This window comes from Rhinoderma darwinii, chromosome 13 (assembly GCF_050947455.1).
Source record: "Rhinoderma darwinii isolate aRhiDar2 chromosome 13, aRhiDar2.hap1, whole genome shotgun sequence".
Classification (NCBI taxonomy): domain Eukaryota; kingdom Metazoa; phylum Chordata; class Amphibia; order Anura; family Rhinodermatidae; genus Rhinoderma; species Rhinoderma darwinii.
Genome location: NC_134699.1, coordinates 14,060,931 through 14,072,950, shown reverse-complemented (window position 1 = coordinate 14,072,950; position 12,020 = coordinate 14,060,931). Strand labels below are relative to the sequence as shown.

The window sequence follows — 12,020 nt, the reverse complement described above, 5'->3', positions numbered from 1 at the left end:
GTTGCTGACAGCTGGAATCTGCTGAATAGAATCACTTCTTAAAGGGGTATTCCCATCCTAAATGTTATGGCATCATCAGTGGGGGGTCCAACCTCATATCATTACTGATGGGTAGGGAAGTGAATGGCACTATGATACAGTTTGGGTGGCTGCATCATGGCACAGGTAAAACCTGTGAAGGAGCCGCAGCACTGGTTAATACACCATTTTGAGGATCGGTGGGGTTTCTGCAGTCCGTTCCCCACTTATCAGATCCAAGCGATACTTTTTATAGTGGGAAAGGTCTCTTAAGAGAGCAATTAAAATAAGACGTGTATTAGGATATTTCTCTTAATACTATTACAATAATGTATAATATAAATAGCGCTATTCTTGTCCATGGGCTGTGTCCAGTATTGCAGCTTAGCCAATTTTTTTTAATCTTAAATCCTTTAAAGCGTTTGTTCATCTTTTGCATAGCATCGTCCTGGTATCCTTCCTCCTGTAGCATATATACAAGGACATGATCCAAGCGCTGAGTGAATTGTAACATTGCCTATATTCTATGTGGTGGGGTTTTTTTTGCAGAAGAATCTTTTGTTTTCATATAAAGCAGGATATTTCTTGTATTTAGCTACATTTGATGTCATTCATTAGTTGATCAGTCATATTGCAAATAGCTCTAGTCCATTCCAAGGAGAAAGTCCTTCCCCAGATTTTAGATTTTGTACATGACATAACAAGAGGTGGGCTTGTTGGATTTCCTTTACACATTTTCTATGTCTGCACTAATTATATATATATATATATATATATATATATATATATATTAGACATTTGCAACATCATCCGCCTATGGGCCAAGTGTGGTACTACAGCTCGGCCTTATTCAGGTGAGCTGCAGTACCACACACAGCCTGTGGAAAACAATGGTGCCATTTCTGAAAAAGTCATACAACCCCTTTAAAAAAAAAAACAGCAGCACCAGGAGACGTCTACGATTTTAACTTGGGTTGACTAGTTCTGACCTGTACAGGTAGTGCACAAACACGTATAGTCCGGTGTATGACATGACGAGCGGGAGGTATTGTGTTACATGCACTTTGTTGCCAAACTGAATAAATTCAACTATTTCACATAATGCGTTCTGATGTCCTGAGTACAATCCACAGCTGTTACGTTTGTCGAGCTCGGAGTATAGTACAGCGCACATCTGTCTGGGCAGGACTAGTCTGGATGCAGCGTGCACTGCTCTGTCTCGTAAGAAGTCCCTTGAATATTCCGATGACTGTGATCCCCCTACGCCAAAGCATTTGACTCACTGGGGGTTCTCCGGGACCAGCAGGCGTTTGTCATGCCTCAGGTACCTTCACTAGAGGAAAGTAACATATAATGTATGGAGTGAACCGAAACAATGTCTGTTACTTACCTAACCCCTTACTGGTGAGGCATTGTCACTGGGAAGCATAGTGACTTTGCTGCAAGATGTGGGGTAGTCCCATCTCCGATATGTATAGCTATAGACTATGCCATAAATATCTGATAGATTGGCTCTGGGACCAGCATGTATGGATTGGGGGTCCACCGACCCCATCTGGTGAGATGGCCGCCGCATCAAGGCGGAGAATCGCTGTGCTACACTGTTTCTGTAAGCATCAGTTACTTCTATGGGCTTTACGGAAACAGTGTAGCTCAACTGCTTCTGGAACACCGACCAGCTCACTAGGCAGGGACCCCTACTCTCCAGATGATTGTGGGTCCCAGATCTATCAGGCATAAGATATACTATAAATGTCTGAGATGGGAATACCACTTTAAAGGGTAAAAAAGTGTTAAAAACTTTTCCTGCTGAATCATTTTTGCTAACTCCTCTGTGCTAGGTAGGGGACATCCAAATCAATTCAGGCGATTACCTAGCAACAGATCCCTCCACTAGATTTGGATCCGCAGTATCACTCGCTAAGGTGCAGGTGGTGCATAGTGATCGGTGTGATCAGAACTTTCATTGGCTGCTGCAGCATGGCCGGTTTAGTGAGGTATGGTTAATTGTTTGCTTCCGCTTGTGGTTTCAGTCTCCTGTCGAATGGCATGGGTAGTATGTCACGTGCCTTTGCCAATGCAGTTTTTGACGGCACGGCTTGTACAAGTAAAACTGATGGTTTCAACCAGTACAAGCTCTCTGGCCAAACACCACATTGCAAAACATGAGCAGTATTGGCTCCCGGTGCCATTCAGTACTTGAGAATTAGTATTGGTCAGTTGTCCGTATTTTCAATCAGTATTTGGAAGCCAAAAGCAGCAGTGCAACCTACACAGAGAAAAGGTATAATGGAAAGGTTTGCACCTCTTTTTTGGCTTTGAAATACTGTTGTGTGTGTTGGCATAAAGTCCTTGGAAGTCTGACCACCCTCCTACACCTTATATTTATAGCTCAATCAATATCCTAGAGCAGGAGTCCGCAGCCTTCGCACTCCAGCTGTTGTGACGCAACAAATACCAGCATGCCCTGACAGCCTTTGGTTTGAATAATAAGGCCTTTGGATGCTGGGAGTTGTAGTTTCACAACAGCTGGAGTGCCGAAGGTTGTTGACCCCTGTCCTATAGGAATTCTATATATATTAAGTGATTTTTTTTTAATTTATTTTTTTAACACTACAAAAAAAGACAACATTTAGATTTGTATATAAAGTTTATTGAATTAAAAAAAAAAAAAAAAAAAAAAGCGGGCTGGAAAATCTTCTTGCTAACCCTGTTTTTCTTCAGGGGTGTCACTGTCTTCTTGCTCGGCTTTGTGCTTCTCCATCTTTACAATCAATTCTAAAAACAAACATGTTGTTTATTAAAAGGGTAACTACGTTTTTAACCCCTTTAGGACGCAGCCTGTTTTGGCCTCGTGGACACAGATGATTTTTTCCAAATCTGAGATTTCGCTTAATGCTTTTACCTATCCAAGCGATTCTGAGAATATTTTCTTGTGACATATTGTACTTTATGTTAGTGAAAAAATTAGCTCGATAAATTCAATATTTATTTGTGAAATACGTTAAATTTAGAAAAATGCTAATTTTTGCAAATTTTCTCTAAAATTTTAACGTATCTACTTGTAAAACCGATAGTAATATCACACAAAGTAGTTACTAGTTTACATCCCCCATATGTCTACTTTAGTTTGGCATCGTTTTTTTTCACTTCCTTTTATTTTTCTAGGACGTTACAAGACTTAGAACTTTAGCTGCAATTTTTTGTGTCCCCATATTCTGAGAGACATAACTTATTTATTTTTCAGTCAAAAAAGCTGTGTAAGGGCTTGTTTTTGCGGGGCGGGTGTTAGTTTTTATTGGTACTAATTTAGGGTAAATGCGACTTTTTAATCACTTTTCATTCTATCTTGGGAGGGGTGGTGACCAAAAAATAGCGATGCTGCCATAGTTTTTCATTTTTATTCAGTGTTCACTGTGATGGAAAAATATTATTATAGTTTGGGTCGTTGCGAACGCGGGGATACCAAATATGTGTACTTATTTTTAATGGTTTAATTTTTTTTCCTATAATAAGATTATTTTTTTTTTTACCTGCAGCTTTGATCGCTGCTAGAATACATTAGACTACCTAGTAGGGCAATGTATTCCAACTGTTAGTGTGACGTCAGTCACACTGACAGTAAGTCTACAAGGACCAGCCAGAGGCTGGTCCTCATAGGCTTCCATACATGGTAGACCCGGAGGCCGTTGTCTGGCCTCCGGTTGCCATAGCAACCCCCACGATTGCATGGGGACTGCCGATGTGCTACAAACCCCTTAAATGCGGCGATCACAATCAATAGCTGCATTTGAAGGTTTAATTGCCGAAATCAGCCGCTGATTGGCAACAGTGGAGTGTCAGCTGTCGGGGACAGTGCATCGGGACAGGAAGTGTGCTAAGCTTTCGTCCATGGCAGACACGGATGCCCTTGTTTTGCCTCCGGTTGCCATGCTAACCATGGGCAAACCCTGTGATTTCAGAGCGGGGTCTGCCGATGTGCTAGAAACTCTTAAAATGCGCAGATCACCGCATTTAAGGGGTTAATTGCCAAAATCAGTGGCAAAAGACCGTTGGCCGGCAAGAGTGGAGTGTCAGCTTTGGGAGAATGAGCCACTAATGACACAGGAGATGGATTTCAGACTCCAACAAAACAATGCAACTATGTTGGAGTCACTAATCCTATCTGTGTGCAGCCAACGCCGAGGAAAGTAAATAGTGAGTAAGCATCACTCCATTGTACGGACTGCAGTGGTGAACCTGACACTATTCCCTGCTTTGGACAACCTCTTTTTTTTTTTTCTGTGAAGGGTTGCCGACCTGCTGGAGCTCCCAGTGATCAGCTTTGATCTCTGGGAGAATCTGGCAGCAAGTGTTTAAATTCACAGTGCAGCACCACCACAGGAGACAAGAAGGATTGCATGGTGCCCAGTAGATTACAATGTTGCCTAAACTATGTTCTACTATGTAAAGAGAATGCTATTCAGCCATGGATTTCTTGTACATATTCTATTATCAGGCGCACATACCTTTAGCTGGGTTGAACACTCCATTTGTTTGCGTGTTACACACATAGCAACGTTGGGATTTGCGATAATGCTGCAGGGCACAACCCTCACAGAAATAATGTTTACACCTGGAAAGGTAAAGAATCATGATTAATTCATAGGAAATGAGCCAAATCCATATAATAGATTACCCTTTATATTAGAGTGGTATGAGGAAATATCAGCTACAGATTTTATTATATAATACAGTAGTGTCCAACCTGCAGCACTCCAGCTGTTGTGAGACTACAACTCCCAGCGTAAAGAGAGAATGTAAAAACGATCAACGTCATGGGAGGGGAGTAGGTTAAAGTCCTGGGGAGCCCGTAGAGCCCCCCTGATCCTTTTTGTTCTCATACTGGACTATTCTAGAAGACGGCCCTGGACTGTACATACAGGGTTCTCCTATGTCGCTTACTTTGTAACAATGGGGTTCTTGAAGGAATCTCTGCAGATGAAACATTTAAAGGGCAGGTCTTCATCACCGCTGCTCACTTCATAATTCTCCTCATCTGAAAAATAATCCACAATGCAATACAGCTCTGAGGTTAACACATCCAGTAGAAAGCCATTGTAGTACTTTTTAAAGGGGTTGTCCGCTTTATGTATAATCTTTTCAAATGTGTGGGAAACCCAACAACTTACTAATCTATACTCTTTAGAAGTTCTGCGCGGTTTATTAACGCTGTGAAGCCACGTTTCCTGGTTAGCAAAGCTTTTCTCCCCTGACAGCAAGCCATTCCCATCCAGAAAATGGCCGGAGATGGAGGGTCATGTGATGTGACCCATCCAATGAAACACACTGTGTAAGCGATAGTTATCTGGACATCCAGGACCTGTGCTAGTCAGGATATGAGCTCCTCTTATTACTAAGCCTTTATCTGCGCTGGCGCAGGTCCTACGCCTTCTGGAAACCCCTTTGATGAAAATGGTTATTGCCTAGAACAGACATGAAGTTTTTCTGGCAGCATATGCATGTCATCCACTATGGCCGGAGACAGGGAATGGACGGGTTGCAGTTTAAACCATATGATCCTATTTATTTCCCCAGGATAAGCAGAAGCAATTTTCTGTCAGCCACTTACTTTCTTCCCTCATAGAGATAACATTACGGTGGAGGCAGGGGAGATGGCTGGTTTGGTGGAGACAGGGGAGATGGCTGGTTTGGTGGAGACAGGGGAGATGGCTGGTTTGGTGGAGACAGGGGAGATGGCTAGTTTGACCTACAGCTATGTTACGTATATGGCCCAGAAAAATACAGAATATGACATCTTTACAGCGGCACAGACAGATTGGCCTAAAATCAGTTGAAGGGGTACTCCACTTTTGACAATCTCCATTTGTTAGAAGTGTCCCCCTGCTGTAACCACCAGGGATCAGATGTAATCTCTGGGGAAACCTGTCTGAAACGGTTTAATTTTCCTGCAGCGCCACCACTGGGGACATTAAGCATTACACAGTGCCCATTCATATCAATGGGTTGTCTGTGTAATACAGGACAGGTCCGAGAGATAGATGCTCTTTGTAATCACTCTCCACTCTGGATCCCCTAGATTAACTCGGAGTATCCTAATAGGGTATATGAAAGAGTTTCCTAAACTACACAACCCCTTTAAAAGAAGACATCCGTTTTCTGCAGTAATTATACTATTTGGGGTCTTTCAGATTCTCTAATTTTGTTCGTCATCTCCATGCTGTTAGGGGGTCAATTCATCTCCCCTTTATTTACTTAAAATGGGCATGGAAAGGGTGTGTGTAAAATGTACAATATTATAAGTGTGTGTAGTGAAGTCACCACTTACCATTGGCACCATACCGTCCCTCCTCCAGCTCTCGCTCTAGCTGCCAGCCATGTTTGTAGTCAGATCGGTCGTGAAGAAACTTACAGCTGTCTGAAAGAAAAAAAAAGTAAAAGACACTATAATTGATTGTCAGAGCAATCTCTGTAATGTTATTTAGCTGCATTACCTGATCCACCCTCTAGGTGGTGATATTTTATAAAAATGTGAAGATACTGGACATTTCAAAGAGAAAAATTCCTTTAACCTGGCATCAAAGGGACCAAAATGACTGAATTATTAGACATGATGTGCGATAAGCACATCATAGAAAAGAATGAAAAAAAGATAAGCACCTTTAGAAAGACAAAATGTTGTCACAAAATCTGCTGTAGCTTTGTTTTTTAAATCAGGAATTTCTTAATTGGTTCTTGCTGCTCAGTCTCGGGAGATTTACACATTATATTACAGGTGTATGCTGAAAACAAGATCCAGATTATCAGATTTTCTATATAAATTGAATGCCAGATTAAAGGAAATTTACTGTATATTTTTGAATACAGTAAAGCAATAAATGTAAACCATGAGACTCAGAACTGAAGACCATCAGCTGCCGGCACTCACCTCCAAAGCCACAAAATCCAGTTTCCTTGTAATCTTTGCAAATATCTGGCTGGTAGTCCCATCGCACTGTGGCTCTGAGATGTTCAGGGGCCCTGATCGGCCCTTTCCTGTGTTGAAAATAACATTTGTAAACCTTTAAATGAACGCCCCGGTCAAAACCTATCCACTGTGTTATGCCTAGGGCAGGGCTTGAGGGGGAAGCTGCATGACTCAGGGATTCTCTATTTGGTGTTCATTGATCCCTTTATCATGCATTAAGAACTACTAATGATTTAAAGGGGTTGTCCACCTTCTGACAACTGATGACCTATCCACCGGATAGGTCATCAGTATGTCATCGGTGCAGGTCTGACAAGCCGACCACGCACCGATAAGCCGCTCCGGTGACCTGCGGGCACCGGATGTTGTGGCACATAATGCTATGTACGGAGCCCGGAAGCAGTTGGCTCTGTACATAGCATAGCGGCCGTGCTGCAGAACTGTAGGTCTGCTCTTATTCACTTGAATAGGAGCAGAGCTGTAGTACTGTAGCTCGGCCGCTATTCCGTGGCCGGAGCGAACTGCTTCCGGCTTGTACATCCGGTGCACGGTGGCACCACACCAGCTGATCTTTGCGGGGCCCCGGTGTCAGACCCCCACAGATCATGTACTGATCACTTATCCGGTGGATAGGTCATCAGTTGTCAGAAACTGGAAAACCCCTTTAAGGGTTTTGTCAACAATAAATGTTAGATCGATAAAGGTCTGATTGCTGGGACCCCCGCCAATGGTTATAATAAGGGTCCCTGTCTTTCCTCACTAGGACAGTTGCAGTGAGGAGATCTTGTATGAAGCTGTGGCCAATCACGTATGCTGCCGCTTCATACAGGTCTATGGGAGATATGGAAACAGCAAAGCAAGCGCCCCATTGCCCGTCTCCTTATATCCTATAGACCTACATGTAGCGGACTGCGTGCGTGTGTGCTTGGCCATTACTCCATACTACTCCCTATGGGAGTAAGAACACGGTTCCAGCAGTCAGACCTCCATTTATCTAACATCTCCTGTGGATTAGCAATAAATGTTATTGTTGGAAAAGCCCCTTTAACTATAACTAGGTAGTTGGTCGGAGACAGCAGTGCACTGCCCAATAGTGAGAATAGGGTTCTGAGGGATATCTTAATAGTGACCACTACGAAAACTCGCCCCAGTACTTTAGATGTATCATTCAGCAGGTGAAACATCATGAACATTGGTACCTGACCATGCCGGAAGATGCGTTCCCTAATGATGTGTCTTTAGGTTTAATGAACTTCTGGTAATTGTGCAGACCACGATAGATCTTATCGTCTTCCTTTCCCTTAATTTCCTAAAGTGAGAAAATAAATGAATGAATGACAGAAGTAATAAATAGTAACAGCTCCAGCTAACGTATAGATAAGATGATCAGAGGAAATGTTTTCCATATCCACACATTTCTCCAAATATTGCTGGCCATTGACATCAATAGACAGATACATATTCATTGAATGCCTTGTCCAAGCAGCAGTTCCCCAGCTGCAATGAACTACAAGTTAAAGCATGATCTGATAACAAAGGACACCAGATGAACACTGTCCGGTCATGCTGAGGTTTGTAGTTCCACCTACCTAGTAAGGCACAGGCAGCATAGCTTCACTTGCATTGGCAAGCGCTTCGACTCACCTCCTGTACTTTCTGGCTCCTTTCAAATATGGCCTGTGCATCCTTGTCTTTCTCGGTGTCCAGCTCATAGATGGCTGTTGCTCCCATGTCATCTGGACCTACAGGTTTCTTCAATAGAAACAGAGAAAAATAGTTTAATGAAACATATTCGTACATGCACTCAATAGTAATCTCACATACATGTCAGCAAAGGACATCAGCCAAAGTGCCACTTTATACCAGAGAATAAGAGATGAGGTGGAAGACCATATTAAAATCACTGTACCTTTAAATCAATCAAGAGGCACAATAAAAATATATACCAAATACAATCATAATAAATGTTTTTACGGGGTTGTTACTGAGTTTTTCTGTTCGAGATCCTCTTCACACAGTCATTCAGTTATATGATAAAATTCTGTCTGCCTGTAACCACCACTAGGGGGAGCTCATCTCCTGAACTCCTCTTGCTAATTTGTAAGGCCACATGCACCAGATTGTAGAATTTGTCCGTAATTGCAGAACGTAATTACGGATCAATTCACTTCTATTGACCACGGACATCTTCCCATATATTTACGGGAAGGTGTTCGGGCCGTAGAAGGCCCCTGCAAAAGATAGAACGCGTCCTATTTTTTGCTTTTTACGGACCGTTCTATGGGAGCATGGGCAGAAAATGCGGTTGGCTGCCCGCGGCCAGCCGTGCCCATAATCGCGGACCGTGATTACGGGCACGGCCATGTGCATGAGGCCTTAGTGCTTTAACTATTGCCGAAACTGACAGTATTGATGCAGCATGTTTGGAAGGGTAAAACCCAGCTGTATAACATGCTGATAGTTTAGTGGCTCCAAACCTACTGACAGTTTCCCTTTAAATGGTCAGATGTGGGCAGGATGAGAATGTTACTAGGTGAGATATCAGGGTAGAATAGACCGTGTATAGGAGTGAGGATGATCTTACCGCGGACCGTGTCGATTTATAAGTCACACTTATGGAGCTGGAGGACTTCTCCTCATCGCTGCTGCTCGCCTTTGAATCCGCCTCCTTCACTCTTTGCTTTGTCTGGAAAAAGAAGGAGATGTAATTAATACTACAAAACAATGAAAGTGCTAAACCGGCCACGCTTTTTACCATCCTGCTGCCTGTTCACGTTTAAAACCGGAGTGTTTTAATAGCTTACTGCTGCAATGAGTAATCTTTGCTCCATGCGGCAGGTCTGCAATTGAACGACTACAAGGTCCTCACGACAACACTTCCTGTTTTGGCCTTGTCATAGGAAAATTGTGTAGATTCAAATCACCATCCACATCAATGTCCACGCCCTAACTGGCTTGAATAGAGCAGTTATGTGTATACATTGATGTAGATGGTGATTTAGAGCCACAAAATAACCACATGACAGGTAGTGTTGCCATGATGACTTAGCAGTACTTCAACTGCAGGTTAGCCATGTAAAGTCACTCGGCACAGGAGTAAGCTATTAAAAAGGTTTCCTTTTTTGGGCTTATATATAAAATGTGTTGTATGCTTAGAGCAATTCGTTTTTTGTTAGAAGGGTCCCAGGTCAAATAAGCGGATAACAGGGGGTCCCGCTACCTTCTGCACCATTGGATTGACTATCTCCCGCTTCTTCCTCCTGATCACAGACGCTTCCTCCTTATGTTTTTCTTCTTCGCTGCTCTCTGCAGAGACAATGGTAAAATAGTCAGATACAGCACGGATATAAGCGACAGCGTGTAGGACAAGCAAGAGGGTCATATATGTAGCACAAAAAGGGGTTTCCAGAATATATATATATAGAACAAAGGAAAATCCCAGTTCCTTACCATTTTCAACATTTCTGCTTGCAGTCAGTGAACGGTAACCTTTACATCCCGACCTCATATTTCTAACTGCTGAGCCTTTGTTACAATTGCATCCAGGCTAAGCAAAACAACCTAGTCTTCAGATTGATACATTATGCCTGACACATTGTAACAAGCTGGACAGGAGACTAAGGGCCTGTTCACATCACCATTCGTTTCCGCTAAGCGGTTCCGTTAGAGGTACCTAAGGGTATGTGCACACACAAAATAAAAACAACGTCTCAAAATATGGAGCTGTTTTTGACGGAACGGTCACACGGTTCCGTTAAAACAACGGAAGTTTGCATGGCCCCATTGAAATGAATGTGTCAGGGTGCTATCCGTTGAAAAAACGGATAGCACCCTGACGAATAAAACTGAAGTGGGCATGAGGCCCAGACTGGATACAATTGAAGCAAACCCTCAGTTGTCAGAGTATTAGGCAGGGGTCAACCACCTTCGGCACTCCAGCTGTTGTAAAACTACAATTCCCAGCATGCCCTGACAGTCTTTCGCGGGTATAATAAAGCCTTTGGCTCGAAGTGCATGCTGGGAGCTGTAGTTTCATGACCCCTGGATTAGATCTGCACATTGAAACAATAAAGAAATAGGAAGATGCAAAGTCATAGAAAAATTTGCCATTCGGAGTTGTTTGAAACCTGGGTGACAACTACTGTGTGACCCACAATGGCAGCCATATTGTTTATCACCCAGCTTTCCAAGAAACGGATAGAAATGACACACCGTATAGAATCACAGCCTGACAAGATCACAAATCAAGGATTTCTAGGTCCCTTTAAAACCAGGCCGGGCGCGCGCGCGCCCCCTTCCTGTATTTTCCCAGAATCCCTTGACACAGGTTTCCAGCCGTTACTCTCACCCCTATCCTCGTCTCTCCGCTTCCGTCCGGCGAATTTTCTAGTCGTTTTCTTAAACACAAAACTGCACACCGGGGTCTTAGAATCCTCCGTTACCGGGGAGCCCGGGTCAGCCATCTTTACGTTTCTAGCACCGTCTGGTGTGTCTACCATGGATTTAGTGACGTCACGGGACCATAGAGCAGCAGGTGGATAGAGTGAGTGGAGGAGACTGAAATCAGAATGTCGACATCTGCAGGCTGCTAGTATTGCAACAACCTGGAAGAAGCAAAGCATGGACAAACGCAGGTAGAGCTGCATGGACGGCGTTTTTCTATATGTATTTATTTATGACTGAGGAAGAGGTTACTGTGTACCAGTTATATAGTAAAAATATTATCAGCAGAATAGTTTTTGCTTATTTACTTTGTCACATTATTTATTTATTTTTTTGTATAGTCCCATATTCAATGACTCATGAACACGGCCGTATTATGGCTCCGTTTTTTACAAAGCTGTATGTTGGCTTTCATCAAACAGGAAACATTTGCCTCCAAATTCCCTTCATGATTTTGGAGGCTGCTTTTGAGGTATTTTTTTTTTTTTAAATTAATCTGCAAAATCTGCTAGCGTTTGTTGTTTTTTTTTTAGGCTAAGTTCACACGGAGTTTTTTGACGCGGAAACCGTGCCAAAAAGCTCGTCAAAAACG

The 12,020-nt window shown here is 42.9% G+C and overlaps 2 protein-coding genes across 3 annotated transcripts in view; one reads left to right on the top strand and one right to left on the bottom strand.

Moving 5' to 3' along the window:
- LIMD2 (LIM domain containing 2) overlaps positions 1–12,020 on the top strand; it is a 46,397-nt gene that overhangs the window by 3,761 nt on the left and 30,616 nt on the right. The window contains exon 1 of one of the 2 annotated variants that reach the window (XM_075846983.1): positions 11,318–11,619. The exons of the other annotated variant lie outside the window; for it this stretch is intronic. The gene's annotated coding sequence lies outside the window, so the exon portion shown is untranslated. Of the gene's footprint in view, positions 1–11,317; positions 11,620–12,020 lie in introns of those variants that run through there. 2 annotated transcript variants of the gene reach the window in all.
- On the bottom strand, positions 2,650–11,516 carry RNF113A (ring finger protein 113A). The gene is made up of 10 exons (XM_075846972.1): positions 11,334–11,516; positions 10,206–10,291; positions 9,570–9,671; positions 8,630–8,737; positions 8,185–8,294; positions 6,947–7,053; positions 6,347–6,436; positions 4,963–5,056; positions 4,527–4,633; positions 2,650–2,796 (listed from the first exon to the last, which is right to left on the bottom strand). Exons 1-10 carry the CDS (start codon positions 11,482–11,484, stop codon positions 2,723–2,725), a joined length of 1,029 nt encoding a protein of 342 aa, XP_075703087.1. The 5' UTR covers positions 11,485–11,516; the 3' UTR covers positions 2,650–2,722.

What these genes read in the sequence shown, in the direction of transcription:
- RNF113A (XM_075846972.1), bottom strand. Translation starts at nt 11,484, where the DNA reads ATGGTAGACACACCAGACGGTGCTAGAAACGTAAAGATGGCTGACCCG. An exon ending in TCAATCCAATGGTGCAGAAG is followed by an intron (nt 9,672 to 10,205) that starts GTAGCGGGACCC and finishes TTCTTTTTCCAG; the next exon opens with ACAAAGCAAAGAGTGAAGGA. An exon ending in GGAGCCAGAAAGTACAGGAG is followed by an intron (nt 8,295 to 8,629) that starts GTGAGTCGAAGC and finishes TTCTCACTTTAG; the next exon opens with GAAATTAAGGGAAAGGAAGA.